The sequence below is a fragment of the Pogoniulus pusillus genome, chromosome 22 (assembly GCF_015220805.1).
Source record: "Pogoniulus pusillus isolate bPogPus1 chromosome 22, bPogPus1.pri, whole genome shotgun sequence".
Taxonomy (NCBI): Eukaryota; Metazoa; Chordata; class Aves; order Piciformes; family Lybiidae; genus Pogoniulus; species Pogoniulus pusillus.
In genome coordinates this window covers 1856220-1874166 of record NC_087285.1, presented here as the reverse complement: position 1 = coordinate 1874166, position 17947 = coordinate 1856220, and the positions used below count along the sequence as shown (strand labels likewise).

General features: G+C 49.9%; 3 protein-coding genes across 5 annotated transcripts in view; all 3 read right to left on the bottom strand.

Moving 5' to 3' along the window:
• Positions 1 to 33: 33 nt before the first annotated feature.
• On the bottom strand, positions 34 to 4032 carry LOC135185473 (protocadherin gamma-B5-like). Its single transcript, XM_064162241.1, has 2 exons — positions 1552 to 4032; positions 34 to 111 (listed from the first exon to the last, which is right to left on the bottom strand). The coding sequence occupies exons 1-2, from the start codon at positions 3988 to 3990 to the stop codon at positions 34 to 36; spliced, it is 2517 nt and encodes an 838-aa protein (XP_064018311.1). The 5' UTR covers positions 3991 to 4032.
• Positions 4033 to 8960: 4928 nt separating this feature from the next.
• LOC135185472 (protocadherin gamma-A12-like) lies at positions 8961 to 11574 on the bottom strand. Its single transcript, XM_064162240.1, has one exon. The coding sequence runs from the start codon at positions 11412 to 11414 to the stop codon at positions 8961 to 8963; it is 2454 nt and encodes an 817-aa protein (XP_064018310.1). The 5' UTR covers positions 11415 to 11574.
• Positions 11575 to 14877: 3303 nt separating this feature from the next.
• Positions 14878 to 17947, bottom strand: part of LOC135185081 (protocadherin beta-15-like) — a 50105-nt gene continuing 47035 nt past the window's right edge. For all 3 annotated transcript variants that reach the window (XM_064161415.1, XM_064161413.1, XM_064161421.1), the window contains one exon: positions 14878 to 17266. In XM_064161415.1, coding sequence (XP_064017485.1) covers positions 17153 to 17266 — 114 coding nt within the window. In that variant the 3' untranslated portion in view covers positions 14878 to 17152. The remainder of the gene's footprint in view (positions 17267 to 17947) is intronic.

The window sequence follows — 17947 nt, the reverse complement described above, 5'->3', positions numbered from 1 at the left end:
GAAACACAGTGTAGGATGAGGTTCCCCTACTGCTCAAATGTCGTTCTCTACCACGCTCACTGGTTTCTGACAGTTGGTCAACTTGACCCCTTCTGTCTGATTGTACCACAGCTACACACGAGACAGAAAGCTTCTGTTGTGACCTTTTAAAGAACCTACGTAAACTTTGCTCTTTGTAGACACTTACAATTGAAAAATGGTCTGACAGCTGGAATGACTGGGAACGAGCTTTCCTTTTGATTGAAATTAAGGTCTGACGGACTTCAACGTCATCTAATCACTGAATCTTCTGATTTAGATTTAGTAGGCCTTTTCACAAAAAACCCAAAAAAACCCCAAACCACAAACCCAAAAGCAAACAAACCAGCCAATCAAGCAACCAAGCCAACTAAACGCAAAACATTGTAGGAGCGCAGAAGACAAGCGCAGCTTCTCGGCCTGAAATGTGCGGATCATTTGTAAATGTCTACATTCAAATGATGAATTGCTGCCATTAGTGTATTCGCGGGTCGTTTTCGACACGCTTACCCTTTAAGGAGGCAAGGACAATTACTGCAGAAAGAAACAGAGGACGAATTCCTCGGTTTTGAAGTCACCTGTCAGGCAATACAGCAGGGTGAAGCACCTTGCTCTGGAACATGAAATAAAAGATTCTGAAATACGAATAGGCAGGTTTTTATCTTTATCGAAATCTCATTCATCATCCACACCCGCGTATGGTCAGATATGGTCGGAAAAGAGGGAACTACCACCGAGGATAGAAAAAATCCCAAGCAGACAAGAAGATCTCAGGTGAAACTGAACATTCAGTATGAGAAGGATCGAGAACTGCTAACTCTAGCTACACACTCTCAGCGGAAGGGAGATACCCTGTGTTAGTTTGAAGCAGGTTAGAATGTTTTGGTGAGAAGAATTAGATTGCAGGCCGTGAAAAGAAAACAATGGTGATGTCTACTTTGCTCGCAGTCTTGCTGAGATGCATGGGAACAAGAAATAAAAACATTTGATAACCACTCTCTCTCACCATCACTCTCGCTTGGGTGGCTGGCTGAGCTACATCTTACTCTCTAACCTTACCCTCCATTTTGGGCTAGCCCACTTTACTTCTTTACCTCTTGGCCGAACCTCTATGCTTCCTTGGGACTGGGGTAAGGTTCAGAGGGGCAGGGTGAAGGTGAAGGGGTGGCTGAGAGCCCCTCCTGGGGACTCAGTTTTCTGTATTATCTTTTTACTTTGTATATTTCTGTATGTAACTGTAAATATCTCCCTGTGTATTGTGCTAGCTGTAAATATAAGCTTCATTCATATTTCCAGAACTGGCTGAGTCTAGTCTGGGTGTTTTCTAAAGTGGGGGGGGGACGGACGGGGACGGGGAACACCCAAACCATCACATACTCCATTCCTTTCTTCATTCCTTCCTTCCTTCCTTCACAGAGATACGGACCTGAAATTTGCAACCACACGTCCCGTCCCGGCAATAACTCAAGTGAAAACAGGACACAGGCTCAGAAAGGGTCAAAAAGAACAAGTAGAGTGCTAGAGCTTACCGACCTGTGTGGTGCCTGGGCCGGCGGGCGGGTCCCCAGCGACAGCGCTGCTGCTGCTCGGGTTCTGCTTCTCGCAAGACTCCCCGCCCGGCAGCTCCTCCGTGGACAGGATGGGCGGCGGCGGAGGCAGACAGGAGGCCTCGGTCACAGCGCGTCCCGGCGCCACGCACAGGTTGTAGGAGTAGGGCAAGGTGCCCTCGCAGAAGTCGGCCGGGAAGGCGGCACTGGCCAGAGAGAAGCGCTGCGCGCCCAGGCAGCGCAGCACGGGCGGCGGCCCGGCCCTCCGCAGCCGCGCCAGCAGGGCCAGCAGCAGGCTGAGCAGGAAGAGCGCCGAGAGCAGCGCCAGCGCCAGCACCAGGTAGAACTGCAGCTCCGCCGGCGACTCCACGCCCGCCGGGCGCTCGCTCAGCTCCGGCAGCGCCTCCTGCAAGCTCTCGGCCAGCACCACGTGCAGCGTGGCCGTGGCCGACAGCGCCGGCTGCCCGTGGTCCTTCACCAGCGCCACCAGCCGCTGCTTGCCCGCGTCGCGCTCCGACACGGCCCGCGCCGTGCGCACCTCGCCGCTGTGCAGCCCCAGGCGGAAGAGCGCCGGCTCCGCCGCCTGCACCAGCTCGTACGACAGCCACGCGTTGCGCCCCGCGTCCGCGTCCACCGCCACCACCTTGGCCACCAGGTAGCCGGCCTCTGCCGAGCGCGGCACCACCTCGAAGGGCGGCGTTTCGCCTCCTGCCGCCGCTGCTGTCGTCGGCCAGAGCACCCGCGGCGCGTTGTCGTTGCGGTCCAGCACGAAGATGCGCACCGTGGCCGTGGAGCTGCGCGCCGGCACCCCGCCGTCCTGCGCTCGCACCGTCACCGTGAACTCGCGGCACTGCTCGTAATCGAAGGAGCGCTGCGCGTACACGGCGCCGCTCCGCGCCTCCACCGACACAGGCGCAGGAACTTTGCCTGTGCTGCTGCTCTCCAGCCAGTAGCTGACGCGCCCGTTGGCGCCCGCGTCCGCGTCCCGAGCCAGCACGCTCAGCACCTGCGCTCCTGCCGCGTTGTTCTCTTCCACGTAGGCGTTGTAGACCTCCTCCTCGAACACTGGTGCATTGTCGTTCACGTCCGACACCTCCAGCACCAGCTCAGCGCTGCTCGACAGCGCCGGGATGCCCCGGTCCCTGGCAGTGATGGTGATATTGTAGCCAGAGGCCGTTTCTCTGTCTAGTTCACTGGCTGTTATTAGTTTATAGATGTTCTCTGATGAAGTGTCTAGTTTGAACGGCGAATCCCCATCGATGTTACAGCTCACTGCTCCGTTATCCCCTGAGTCTTTATCACGGATGTTGATCACAGCTACAACGGTGCTGAGGACCGAGTCTTCGGGTATTGGGTTTAAGATAGGCAGGAGAGAAATGGATGGTGCATTGTCGTTCACGTCTAGAATGTTAATGTGAACTTTGGCGTGAGCACTCAGCCCGCCCCCATCCTTTCCTTCAACTGTCGCTTCATAATGTTTTCCTTCTTCATAATCTAAGGGGCCTGTAACCCTCACCTCCCCCGTCCTGGAGTCCAGAGTGAAGAGCTGGCGAGCACTGTTTGTGATGTCACTAAAGGAGTAGGTAATTTCTGCATTTGTGCCTTCGTCATTATCAGTAGCTTTCACCTGAAAAGCTAAGGAGCCCTCTGGAAGGTTTTCCAGCAGCCCTACCTTGTAGACCTCTTTGGTGAATACTGGTGTGTTGTCATTTGCGTCGGTCACATTGATCTTAATCTGGATGGTCCCGGATCGGACTGGATCCCCGCCGTCCAACGCTGTCAGTATCAGATGGTGATTTCTTTGCTTTTCTCGGTCTAAACTTTTCTCCAGCACTAATTCCGGCTGTTTCGTCCCATCAAGACTCTCCTTCACTACAAGGGAGAACAGCGGGTTGGGGGTAAGTTGGTAGTTTTGTAATGAGTTCGTTCCAACGTCAGGGTCTCTTCCACTGCCCAATGGGAACCTGGTTCCAGGACGGGTGGACTCGATCATTTCTATGGCAACAAACTCTCTGTCAAACTGAGGCGCGTTGTCATTGATATCCTCGATGGTAACGCTGGCGTGAAACATATTGAAAGGATTTTCTACGACTGCCTCCAAAGTAATGACACAGGGCGACACGGCCCCGCAGATGTCTTCTCGGTCTATCCTCTCGTTTACTCGCAGATTCGTATTGTCTTTGCCGAGAGTGAAGTATCGCATCTCGTCACCAGAGACGATCCGCAGCTTGCGTGCCGGCAGCTCCGCCGGGCTCAATCCCAGGTCCCGAGCCAGCGGCCCCACCAGCGAGCCTCTGCCCATCTCCTCGGGGATGGAATAGTGGATCGGCTCCGCTATCGCCCTGCAGCACATCGGCAGCAGCAGAGCGAACAACGCGACCCTTCCGGCTGCTTCCCAGCCCTCCCCTGCCGGCCAAACCTCCATTCTCTGCTTTGCTGAAGCTTATTCTGCAGATTATAATTAGGCTTTCTAAGCGGCTGAATCAGTACTGAGAGACAAAAACCTGTGAAATCCGTGTGGCCGTTGGAAGACAGCTGAGATTGGGCAGTTCCTGCTCTCCTCTCCGCTCTGCTCCGCGCGGAACAACCGCAGTGCGCGGGTGCCGGAGCTGGAGAGGAGCGGAGGGCGGGACTGTTTCTCCGCCTTGGCCAACAGTGACACCCTGAGTTCAATCCCTGGAACCGCAGCACCCAAAAGGAAAACCCCCAAAGTCCTGAAATGTAGATTCTTAAACTGCTGTCACAGCGAAGTCCGAAAATTTGGCACCTAGAAGAACTCCCATTGTCTAAATTTCTGCAAGTCTTCTACAGGACAGACCATCCTCCATTGCTCGCAGGATGCGGCTCAAGTTGTCTGTTTCTTCTTTACAGTGATCTTTGTGAAGTCTAGGGTTAGGTGTTGGGTTATTCCTTCTGACATGTCCTCACCACCGTGAGAAAAACGGCAGGACTGGCCCGACGCTTAAATACCGCTCATAGATAGTGGGTTTTCCGTAACTGGGAAATTTTCCATGATTGGAATAGCTCGAGCTAGCACTTAGCTTTCTGCTTTCATCGTTGTACTCTGATGGACAAGCTGGACAAACAAAGCCAGGAGTCCAAGCTACTGAGAAAACCACAGTGGTCACATTAGACTGACCAGATCCCATCTCTTTCATCATTCAGAATCCAGCATTATTGTAGTGGTGCCATTTGTTTCCTAACCTGCTCCCTGTATCTCTGACAAACCACATTCTCATCTCCTAAGCTCTCCACTACTGCAGAGAGTCTCAAACCTAAGAATGTTTTTGGTCTAATGTCGACAGCTTGAACCAACTAAGAGATCCCTCATGACCTTTGTATCTCATCTGTTCATTAAATCCTTACCTCTTTGTGGTAAATTAAAAAACAAAAACAAAACAAAAAAAACCCACAAAAAACCTAAAGGAAGCTTGCATCAATGCAGTTCCTTATGTGAAGACTAAGAAAGGTTAGACAACTCTCCACATTGCCTACCTGGAGGAGCGGGTCTAACATATACACCAACACTGTGTGTCTGTAGATGCCAATGTGAAGATATCCTCCTCTTCTTAGTTAGTTGCTATGAGAAAAAAATGCTTTCCTGCTAGCCCAGGACATTCATGCAATGGAGGATAATTTATTTTCCACCAGCTGTTCCTAGACACAACTCACAGTAACAAATGAATGAACTATCAGAAGGAGAAGATACGGTGGTATTTCAGGAGTCAAGAGGAAGCAAGCATGTGAGCATCTCCAAGAGTTCTGAATAGTTATGTGGTTATTTTTATAGGGACAGGAGAAACTTGATGAAAAATGTTGTGGTCAATTCACTGCTTCCTATATAGTGAAAATTGCCTGACACAACCCAGATGCACATTTTGATGCATGGAAACACACTCCAAATTACAGTTCTCATGTGAAGACTGCTGTCTCCTATTTGCAGAATCTCTTTTCCCCCCTTGTACCCAACCCTGCTGACACAGAACAACTGAGTTCCAGGAGGATGCAGGTAGGAATCAGCCTGCATCATATAGCATTTGAGTTTGTGTCTGATGGATGGCAGCAGAAAAGGGTGAAGACCAAAGGTTAGTTATTTTGGAGCATAAATTTATATCTCAGCTTACATTTTTACCACACAAAAAGTCATACTATTTTGGCAAGCTGTAGGATGAGCACAAAAATATATTTACATTAAAGAATCATAAAAAATCATAGAATCATAGAATCAACCAGGTTGGAAGAGACCTCCAAGATCATCCAGTCCAACCTAGCACCCAGCCCTATCCAATCAACTAGACTATGGCACTACGTGCCTCATCCAGGCTTTTCTTGAAGACCCCCAGGGACAGTGCCTCCACCACCTCCCTGGGCAGCCCATTCCAATGGGAAATCACTCTCTCTGTGAAGAACTTCTTCCTAATATGCAGCCTGTACCTACCCTGGCACAACTTGAGACTGTGTCCCCTTGTTCTGTTTCTGCTTGCCTGGGAGAAGAGACCAACCTCACCTGGCTACAGCCTCCCTTCAGGTAGTTGTACACAGTAATAAGATCACCCCTGAGCCTCCTCTTCTCCAGGCTAAATAACCCCAGCTCCCTCAGCCTCTCCTCATAGGGTTTGTGCTCCAGGCCCCTCACCAGCTTTGTTGCCCTTCTCTGGACACCTTCCAGCACCTCAACATCTTTCTTGAATTGAGGGGCCCAGAACTGGACACAGTACTCAAGGTGTGGCCTGACCAGTGCTGAGCACAGGGGAAGAAACTTCCTCAAAATTGTAGCATTTCACTCTATCCCTACCCAAACAAGGAACTTCATGACATTACAGCAGCACAACAGCTACTTATAACAGCTAATCATAAATGGGACCTTTTCCTTCATCCCATCAGCAGCTCTGCTCTGGAGCAAACTGGCAATTTCCACATGATTTATTTCCCAATAGCTGTAGTCCTCTTGGACAGTTACTGTGAAAACTGAATGAAATGCATGCCTAGCAACTGATACTTGCTGCTCCCAGCAGCCAGCCTGGTAATAAAGCTCTATTTGTGAGCTGCTGTGGTGGCTTTGGGGCCCAGGTTCCCTTCAGAAGATCACAGAGATAAAGTCCTCCAAAAAAGAGCCAGGAGTCCCAAGGGAGGGACCTGGCTGTTCCAGGATACTCTAACACTGTTATTTTAATCCACTGCCCAGTAGCACAGTTTATAAAGCAGTACCTAGCTGGTGTCTCTCTCTTCTCCTCCCTTCGCTCTCTGCTCAGGATGAGCAGCGTCTCTGCTCAGCTCCTGCTCTGTGTGGGGCAGGCAGCTTCCAGCCGGCAGCCAATCTCAGCTGCATCATGAGGCCTGCTGAGGCCTTGCAGGCCTGAGCCGGGGAGGGCAGTTTCGGCCTACACTCAGGCCTGCTGAGGTTGGATAGGGTGGAGGATTCTAGAAGGCTTTAGCCCCTAGAATCTACGTGGACCATCACCAAGAGCCTTACACTATGTTTTTCCTTGACTTGTAAACAGGCATTTTAATGTGACACTAGTGTGCTAGTTCAAGGCTAACTGGAATATTTTAATGAGAGAAATTAGATTATAGACTGAAAGGAAGACAACAGTGATGTTTACTTCACTTATAGGCTTGCTGAGATGTATAGAAATGAGAACACAAAACATAGATAAGACAGAGTGGGAGAATCAGTGTGTGTGCATCACTGTTGCAGTTGGTGCCGAGCTGCTTCTGTATAACTAATCCTTCTGCTTTCTAAGCCCCCTTGCCAGTTCTCCAGCCTCACCTTGCATGCAAGGCATATTCTGGAATAAGGTAGAGGGATGGAAAGAAGAAGGAAGGGTGGTTGGGAGCCTCTCCTGGTGACTCTGGTTTCTGGGAGAGCTGCTGTGTTTCTGTATTACTTTTAACTTGTGTATTTCTGTCTATAGCTGTAAATACGGTAAATATCTGCTTGTATATTGTGCTAAGCTGTGAATGTAAAGCTTCATTCCTTAACTTCCAACTGGCTGAATCTAGTTTGGGTGATTTGATAAGAGTGGGGTTGCTGGTGACTCGCAAACTGCCACATGTGACATCAAAATCCATCCTTTCCTTAAGCTACAGAATAATAAATAATGGAACAACAGAATATTGTCCATTAAATGTGTTCCTGGAGTTTTAAAAGCCAGTTCATCCCATGGTGAGCAATCATACTAAAGAAAATAAGTCAAGCAGCTTCTGGAACAGCCTGTTTGGTAGGTGTACTTTCAGGATAGAATGGCATATTTGGCAGAACGAAAGTGGTCTAATATTTTATGGAAACCAAAGAATGAAGTGTTTCATAATTTCAGATTAACTCACATTCTGAAGTTAGACATATGTAAACTGACTGTGATGAATTATACTTTGTGGGAAAATAGTTTTATTTATATTATATTATATTAAATATACTCTATACTTTTGGTCTGTACACCTATAGATAACTCCGTTTGTATCAAATCTCACAAAACCCAGCAGAAGGAGAGAACTCGTTGAGATATCAGAGGAATTTTTCACCATATGACATGAATGAATTCCTAAATGGGATCAATTACTTCGTTTGCTGGAAGCAGACTTCCAAGTAATGTGAGATTTCACAAATGCTGGCTTTTGGGCTATGATGTTACCCAATTAAACCATGACAGAGAGATTTGCCATTGGAATGGTCTGCCCAGGGAGGGGGTGAAGTTGCTGTCCCTGGAGGTGTTGAAGAAAAGACTGGATGAGGCTCTTAGTGCCATAGTCTAGTTGATTGGATAGGGCTGGGTGCTAGGTTGGACTGGATGAGCTTGGAAGTCTCTTCCAACCTGGTTGATTCTATGACTTAATTGCTGATCCAGGGGATGGCAATGAAATTCTGGGATTTAAGTAACAGGAGTCATAGAACCGTTTAGACTGGAAGAGATCCTTAAAGGTCAGTCTAGTCCAACTCCCGAAGAGTAAGGAGGGACATCCTGAAGCAGATTGGCCTGCTCAGAGCCCTGTATGGAATGCTTGCAGGTATGGGACACCTAATACCTCTCTGTGCAACCTGTACCAGCGTCTTGCTAGAATCAGTGTGGAAAGTTTCTTTCTTCTGTCTAGTTTGAATCTTCTGTCCTTTAGTTTTAATCCATCACCCCTTGTCCTGTCTCAAAACACAGCGACAGAACCTTGTAGTCCTGGAGAAAGCCAGTTACATTCAACTGCCCAGTCGCTAGAGAGGATGGCACATAAAACACACACAGCAGACTCAGCACACATTTAACAGGTGACATTCATGAGCTGGTGACGATTGCAAAACGTCATTGCCAAGGCTGCAGCAATTTTGGAAAGTCTGTGGCTAAACCACAAATCGAATGCATCTTATGTACCGTGTTCCCAAAAGGATATTTAAAAAGACCAAAACAATCAACGTACCTGAAGGGAAACTTGGTCAGCATTCTCGGCAGCGTGATCTCCCGTGGGGACTAGATCACCCGATGTTTCAGACAGTGGGCGGACCGGGAGGGTGTCGCAGCAGCTGGCAGGAGACAAGCGGAGCTGGCTCTTGCGTGAGTCTGCGGTGAGAGACATCTCTTGCGAGTAGGAGCGCAGGAAGGCGCGGACGCCGTCGATGCCCACGAAGTGTGTGGCCGGGACACCACGTAAAACCCCGTCCGCCGGCGGAGGCAGCTGTGAGCAGCGCCAACGCCGAAAGCGCAAAACCAGCAGCAGCAGCAAGAAGGCGAGGAAGAGGCAGGAGACAGCTGCCACGGCCAGCACCAGCCAGCGCGTCAGGCTGCCTGCTGGCTCGCCCGGCACTGCTGCCGCCGCGCTGCCCATCTCAGAGAGCATCTCGGCCACGTTCTCGGCCAGCACCACCGTCAGCGTGGCCGTGGCAGACAGCGCCGGCCGCCCGTGGTCCTTCACCAGCACCACCAGGCTCTGCCGGGCCGCGTCGCGGGCCAGCGGGAAGCGCGCAGTGCGCACCTCGCCGCTGTGCAGCCCGACGCGGAACAGCCCCGGCTCCGTCGCCTTGGCCAGCTCGTACGACAGCCACGCGTTCTGACCCGCGTCCGCGTCCACCGCCACCACCTTGGCCACCAGCGACCCGGGCTCCGCCGACCGCGCCGCCAGCTCCACGCCCGACCAGCCACGGACACCGGCCCCGGACACGGGCGCCGGCGCTGGGTACAGCACCTGCGGCGCGTTGTCGTTCTCGTCCACGATCACGATGCGCACCGACACGTTGCTGCTCAGCGCCGGGGAGCCGCCGTCCTCCGCCACCACCCACAGCCCCACCTCGCGCACCTCCTCGTAGTCGAAGGAGCGCAGCGCGTACAGCGCGCCCGTCTCCGCCTGCACCGACACGTACGACGACAGCGGCACGTCCCGCACCCGCCCCTCGCCCAGCCGGTACCGCACGCGCGCGTTCTGCCCCCAGTCCGCGTCCCTCGCCCGCACCGTCAGCACCAGCGCGCCCGCCGCGTTGTTCTCGGCCAGACGGGCGCTGTAGCTCGCCTCGCTGAACACCGGTGCGTTGTCGTTAACGTCCAGCACTCGCAGCGCCAGCACGGCACTGCTCCACAGCGGCGGCGACCCGCCATCGGCCGCCCTCACTGTGACGTTGTACTCCGACACTTCCTCCCTGTCCAGCTGCCTCGAGGTAACCACGCGGTAATAATCCTCAAACGACTTTTCCAGACCGAAAGGGACTCCGGCGTCCAGAGTGCACCGCACCTGGCCGTTGGCCCCCGAGTCTCGGTCCTGCACGTGCAGAAGGGCCACCACCGTTCCCGAGTGGGTGTCCTCAGGGATCTCGCTCAATGTCGAGTGCACGGAAATCTCGGGTATGTTGTCGTTAACATCTGTCACAGTGATCACGATTTTTGCCGTGTCAGAAAGGCCCTCACCGTCTTCTGCCTGTACCTCCAGTTCGTAGGAGTCACTTTCCTCGAAGTCCAGGCTTTGCAACAGTTTGATTTCTCCCGTTTCAGAGTTCAACTGGAAAATCTGAGAGGCTTTTACAGAAGCTGTTTGAAATGAGTATTTTACGTGCCCGTAGAGACCGTCGTCGGGGTCAGTGGCCGTGACGGTGACGAGGGCAGAGCCCACGGGCACGTCCTCCGGCACACGCACCGTGTACTCCGACTGGCTGAACACAGGTGAGTTGTCGTTTGCATCAAGCACCACCACGCGGATCCTCGCCGTGCCTGTCCGGGACGGCTCTCCGCCGTCCCTCGCCCTCAGGACCAGCTCATAAAACGCAGTCTCCTCCCGGTCCACCGCCTTCGCCAGCACCAGCTCCGGACGGCGATAGCCACTGGGCCCCGCCTGCACGACCAGCGAGAAGTGCTCATCACCGCTCAGCTCGTAGCTGATGAGAGAATTTGATCCCGCGTCCGGGTCATGAGCTCTGGCCAGAGGAAACCGCGACCCTGGCGCTGTCGTCTCACTCACTCTCACTTCTTTTTCTACCTCTCGAAACCGGGGAGAGTTGTCGTTAATGTCCGTGATCTCCACTTCGACTCCGTAAACCTCCATTTCCCCCTCCACTACCAGCTCACACCGCAGCACGCATTGCTGCTCGCCCTCACACAGCTGCTCTCTGTCTATCCTCTCCGCTGTCACTAAGTGTCCCGTCTTCTCGTGCAGAGAGAAATGCTGCCTCCTACCTTTGTCTAAAATGCGGACGCCGCTGTCACTGAAGGTTGTCATCTGCAGCCCCAGGTCCTTGGCCAGGTCGCCCACGAAGGAGCCCTTGGGCATCTCTTCGGGTACCGAGTAGCGCAGCTGCCCCCACGCCGCCTCCCACACCGACAGCAGGACACAGCACAGCAGGGCCCTCTCCCGCCGGCCCAGGCTTCCCCCTATCTCCGCCATGGCAAAGCCCGGCAGCAGCTGCCTGCTCGTCTCTCCTCCTGTCGCCGCCGATCAGGTCAGGGTGCCGCCACGCTTCTCCTGCCACTCTTCTGCCTTCCGTTCCTCCGAGCAGCTCGGATCCTCCCCAGCGCGGTACCCGGGCTCGATTCGCGCCTCAGGCTTTCTGTTTCTCTCCGGTATTCTGAAAGCCACCGCCCAGCTGCTGGTCCATCGTGAGCCGACAGCGACACTCACAGCCACAGACGGAATCTGCAGCCCTCTGGTACTGGAAAACGGCTTTATCTGCAGCCCCGTGCTCGCTATCGACGCTGTGAACTGCGCTCCGGGACCGATGTCCCTTGAAGTGCCTCTCTGAGGAGTCCTGACACCGCACTTTTTCGCAGAATCCTAGGATGGCTTGAGTCAGGAGGGTCTTCTAAAGTTCATCTAGTCCAACCGCTCTGCAGTGATCAGGAAGCCTCTTTGACAAGATTAGGCTGCTCAGAGCCTGGTCCAGCTCGACCTGGAATGGCTCTATTAGGCATGGGGCATCCTCCACTTTTCTGGGTAACCCGAGAGTGTTTCACAAAGCAAAAGTTTCCTCTTTGCATTTACTCTACATCTCTCCTCTTTTAGTTTAAAACCATCATACTTTGCCCTGTTACTAGAAACCTTATTAAAATGCTGTCTACATCTTTCCTCTAAGCTCCCTGTAAGTACTGAAAGGCTACAATAAGGTCTCCCTGGAGCTTTCTCCAGGCTGAACAACTTCAACCCTTTCAGCATTTCTTCACATCAGGGTTGTTCCATCCCTCTGATTGTTTTTGTGACCTCCTCTGGACCCACCCCAACATTTCTGTGTCTTTATTGTATTGAGGACTCCAGAGCTGGATGCAGTGCTTCAGGTGGTTTCCAAGTAGTGCAAAGTAGAGGGATAGAATCATGTCTCTTGACCACCTGTCTACACTTCTGGTGATGCAGATCAAGACACAGATGGCTTTCTAGGTTGCCATTACTCAGTGTGGATTTGTGTCCAGTTTTTAAAAACCAGTACCCCCAAGCCCTTCTTCATAGGGCTGCTCTCAATCCTTTCATTTCCCCACCTGTGTTACCTCAACCCAAATGAAGGACCTTGCATTTGGCTTTGTGGAATGTCCTAAAGTTTGTGTGAGCCCACTTTCCAAAATCTATCTCGGTCTCTCTGGATGATATTCTGTCCCTTGGGCATATTAACTACACCACACAGCTTGATGTCATCTGCAAATGTGCTGAGAGTGTACTCACTGTCTTGTTGATGATGACATTAAACAGTACTGGGCCCCATACAGGCCCCTGAGAGGCATCATTCATCACTGCTCTTCATCTGAACCTTGAGCTGCTGACCTCTAGTCTCCAGATACAACCATCCAGCTATTTCCTTATCCACAAAACAGTCCATTCCTCAAATTCCAATCTCTCCAGTTTAGAGAGGAGGTGACCCTACAGCAGTTCCAATAGATGACAAACAGTTTGTCCCCTGTTCAGTGAGGTAGTCACTCCATCAAGGAAGGTCACCGGGTTGTGCAGAAAAGTGAGGTCGTGCTGGTGAAGTCATGCTTTGGTGAAATCATGCTGGCTGTTGTGTCTTCCCATCCATGTTTACATTCCTCAGGTGGTCTCAGATCTTATGGTGTGAGGGACTTTGCTTCCTCACACCCTGCCTTGAACTCCATTCATTCAAGAGGTGTGAGAAGAGAGATTGCAATGGAGGCAAAATGTTATTGAGTATCTCAGACTTCTCCTTGCCTGTTGTTATCATCTTGCCAAACATGTTCATCAGGGAGGGTACACTTTCAGACTAACATACCTGTAGAAATCTTTTCAGTTTTTCTTTGAGTTCCTTGCTGAGTCCAGCAACAGCTGCACCTTGGCTTTCTCAACATATTACAATAAAGGTGATACCCTTTTAATCTTCTCAAGATATTTGTCCCTGTATTCATTGTTTACATTTTTTTTCCCTTTAGTTTGACCAGTAGGTCTCAACTCAGCCATGCTGGTCTCTTCCTTTCTTCACCTGGGAAATGGCTCTTGCACTCTGTGGACAGCATCCTCAAAGATCTGCTAGCTCTGTTCTGCTTCCTTGTCCCTGAGAGCAGTTGGTCCTATTGGCCTACTGCTTTCCTAATATTCAGGGTTCTGACTTTACTCCTTCTCTGACTCTCATCTTTCAGGACCATGAACTCCACCAGTGAATGACCACTGCATCCCAGGCTGCCTTCAGTCATGATATCTCTGATTCTCTCTCTTGCATTTGTGACCAGCATCCCCAGAAAAGTATGTCTATTATGTGGCCTAAAAAGTTACCCTTCCTAAATAGCACCTTTGATTAGCTCCTCAGGAAAGCTCAGTGTATGTTTGAGCTCTCCCACACAGGGAACCATATCCACCCCTTCACAGTATGCAAAACCACCACCCAGTTATAAACTGCATCAGACAGCTGGACCCTTGAGTTGGAACAACCCAAGATGGAGGTGCTTTACACTGAGAGATGCAAGTTCCTTGTCAACTCAGTAAGAGAGATGCACTGACTTTCTAAGATAGAATTCACAACTGAATTTATTACAGCTCACACTGTTGGAACCAATAAGCAAAGATAGCCCTGCACTTCTTCAGGTGTGGAGAATCCAGAGCAGAGCAGCTTCACCCAGGACTCCAGCCACTCACAGGATGCTACCCCATTTCAGGTATTCAAATGATATTTGGGCTTTCCTGTAAGACAGCAATTCTATTCCTTGTTTCTAGTGGCACAGTAAAAGAAGTTTTCATGTGGGCTTCTCACTCTCAGATGACCTTTTCACTGGTAGCAAGTTGGAGCTTCCTGCAGGCTGTTCATTTTATCCTGCAGACCAGGGATTTATGCAGCACAATGCAGCACAGAATGTGAGGGAACAACACACCACAGGTCTGTGACTTCCCAAGTTAACTGAAGAGCAGATCACTTAGTCTTCAGTGTTCAGTAGTCTTCTGGTCAGCATCACTGCAGAAGCTTGTCTTTAGGACTGAAATTATTATCAGGGCCTAGCAGAAAGGACATCTGCAATCCTCTGGATTTCCTGACACTGAATCTTCTCCTTAGTAGCAGATTTAACCCACCAATTTCCCAGCTCCTAGGCAACACCCAAGTACTTACCCAAGGGAACATGCATGCTGTCTTCGAACCATCCACTCCTCAAAACAATTGGAATCAAAATAGTTTGCTCTTGGGAGTGCTGGAAAGTTCACTCCCTCTACCTTAATGCTTTGAGAGGTCTTTGTACACACAGGACTCCTGTTACGGCTCTGAGTGCACTGCAGGCCTCACCACCAACCTGTAGACAAGGACCCACTCACTCTTATCTCACCCAAGAGACAAGAAGAGATAAAGAATTCCAACCTGTTTCAAGACATTCATGGAGCTCTCCCAGAAACAGCATCTCTACAAAGGCCACTGCCGCCACACAGGGTCTTCAGGTGTTCTCTTTATTTCACTTTCATGCACAAGGGGATGCCACTTTCAAATATTACACTTCGGATCTGCAGCACAACACAGTGTGAGGGCTTCCAAATATTCCATGCCACATACCTGCATTCAAACTCTCTGTTATTAGACCCAGGGTGACAGTCCTTCTGAAGAGGAACGAGTAAGACAAGGCTTAGAAGCAGTTCAGAGCAGAAGTAGAAAGGGCAAAACGGAGAATGCAAATACTTTAGCACAGACCCAGCAGATCATACTGAGACAACTTTCCAGTCCCGTCAAGAAGTCTCTGAATTCAAGATCAGGAAAGATGAGACCGAACTCAGTGGCCATTTTTCCAAGTTTCTTTCAATTCTACCTTTGGAAAATGCTTTTTGAAGGTACTCCTGGAGTTTCTTTACAATGCACCTAAAGACAATGAACATATTTTCTCAACTCTGTGCAGTGACAACCCATCCTGATATCATTAGTGCTGTTATATTCCAAGGTAATGCTCAGAAATTAGCCTGAAAAAAAGAATCACTTATGGGCTGGATTAGGATCTTGTGCATTTTGCTGCTCTCTCCTAAAGAAAAAGAGAGTCAGAGAGTTTCCCTGCTGAGCTGGGTTTGGACACATGGCAATGGCTTGACAGGAGCAATTGGACACATTGCAATGGCTTGATAGGAGCAGCTGAAGCAAAAAGCCTTCATGCATCATGTGCAGATACACAAATGTATTAACAGACAAAGTGATTGGAAGGCAAAGCACACAGAGGTCACACATCTCAGAGAGAGACATCCAGAACTCAGAGAATACAGAGTTCCACACTTGTGACTTATTTTAATTCAATGGTCACACCTCCTTTCCTTTCCTGAACAGCAATGAGGGCTCTGTGCCTTTCAGTGGAGGGGTGATTTGTTTGTCTGAAATTAGCATTGTACCACACAGCATAAGGTATGAGGTTTAGGGTCCTGTGTGAAGGCAAGTGAATCAAGAAAGGAGGTGCTTTTGAGGCACTTCAAACTTGGGTGTGAGAGACCTGATACATATTGCTTGAATGAGGGAGCTTTTAGTTTCATTCGTTTGGTTTTGTTTTGGTGAAGATAACCTTTTTTCTGGCTTAGAATTAAGGTATGATCAGTGATGTCATTTCCAAATGCAGAGTTACTCTGGTGGAATCATTGCTGCATGTTGTAGCCTGGATCCCTTCCTCCTCTAAGGCATAAAGTCTTTACCTGTGCTGACTCCATGATAGCAAAAGGAAACACTATTGAACCGCCCCAGACAGAGCATCCCAGCATTGCGCCATGTCCTCTGCAGTGACAGGGGCAATCTTGTTCACCAGTGCCACTACTCAGGCCACAGTGGTGTAGTGGCAGGCTGAGTAAGATAGGCCTCAGGAACTTGGACTACCTGTTCCCAAGCCCATTGTGAGGCTGATATTGTAACAATAGACATGGGGCAGGGTCTCTGCCAAGGCTCCAATACCAGGCTGCCTTGCAGGTTGCCAGCAGCATAAAGCACATGTCCACACTTGAGCTTCTCTTGCATACACACCATGAAAGCAACAAAGCCTGCTGTGGACATGAGAAAGAGGAATGAGATGAAGACCAATTAAATGACTAAATACACTGTCAGGGAGCCTTCTCCTGCTCTTGAGGACTGCCTTGCTCTGTGCATTCTGACTACTGCAGCTTTGCTGGGCAAAGCATAACTTTTTACATTTTACATTGATTTTGGTACCAGTTTTGTTGTTTCATTAAATCAGTTTTTATTTTGACTTGTGAATCTCCTTTTACAAATTCTCCTCAGCTGGGAAGGGGTCACTGGATAATAGAACAACTGCTACAACTTCACCCCACATATGAGCTAAACACAGAAGCCCTGTTACTAAGGAACAACTTTGAAAGCAAGACTAAATTGCAGAAAACAAAAAATGTTATTAGAAAGCCATGAGAGGAATAAAACATAGGTGATGTAGGAAAAGATAACCTCAAAGGTCTGCTTCTTGTTTTCAACATTTCCCTTAAGATTCAGAAGCAGTCTCAAAAACATGCATCAAATCTCAGTGTAATTAGCAAGCAACAGAGTCCTCCTCCATCCAATGTCACAACTACAAAATGCCTACATGAATAAAGTAGTGCCCAAGATGAGAGGAGGTTTTGGTCTCTCAGAGAAGACTTCTACCTCTGTGATACTTTCTTAGTAGCTGTTTGGTCTCCTCATTATCTTTTCTGCGAGGATATTGGTCAGTGAGGACAGAGAAGCTTGTCTTTCTCCTCACTTACTCGTGCGTGAGCCAATGTTTCTGATCAGAAGCGGTGCTAGGGTCCATCCCTACGTTTGCAGGACAGGCTGCTTCAGCAGGTCTAGGACCTGTGTCTTTGGAAAGGGGAGCCTGCAAAGAAGAAGGAGAGGCTGTCATTTGGGTGTGGAAGGTAAGCAGGCATCAGATAGCATCAACAGGGAAAGTCTAACCCACCCTTTACTGTGAATATCATAAAAGACACTCTTTCAAAGTTTTCTTGAGTCAGAGAGTGTCATTTAAGATCGTAAGAGCTCAAAACAAACCCCGTTTTTCATTAGCAGTAAATGCAAAGGGCGTGTTGGATATGAGTCACTTCAAGTTCATGGCAGCATAAGGAAAGGTTGAGGCTGATGACTGAGCAAGTTACTTTTAAATGCCTGGATAACCTTGTTTTCCAGTCCAGTAATGACTGATATTTATTACTATTATATATTAGACGAGAATATAATGGCAGAGGACTCCAGCAGCTTCTCAGACAGCTTGAGTTCAGACAGCACTGTCACTAACCGACATAACCTCCTCTGACAGCACTGAGCAGTGCTGTCAGTGAAGTAACACCATCGTGCCTACAGTTGCTACTGCGTTCAGGAGCTTGCATCACAAGGAACGCTGCTATTCCTGCACTGGAAACCTGCAATCTCTGCTCACTGCATGAACAACACCCACCGTGCTGGTTCGAAAAAATCTATACCCCCATTTGGCATCTCCTCACGTTTCAGCTTATACCCTTTATGTACGGAAAATACTCTGGTTCTATGAGCGGGAGGGGCG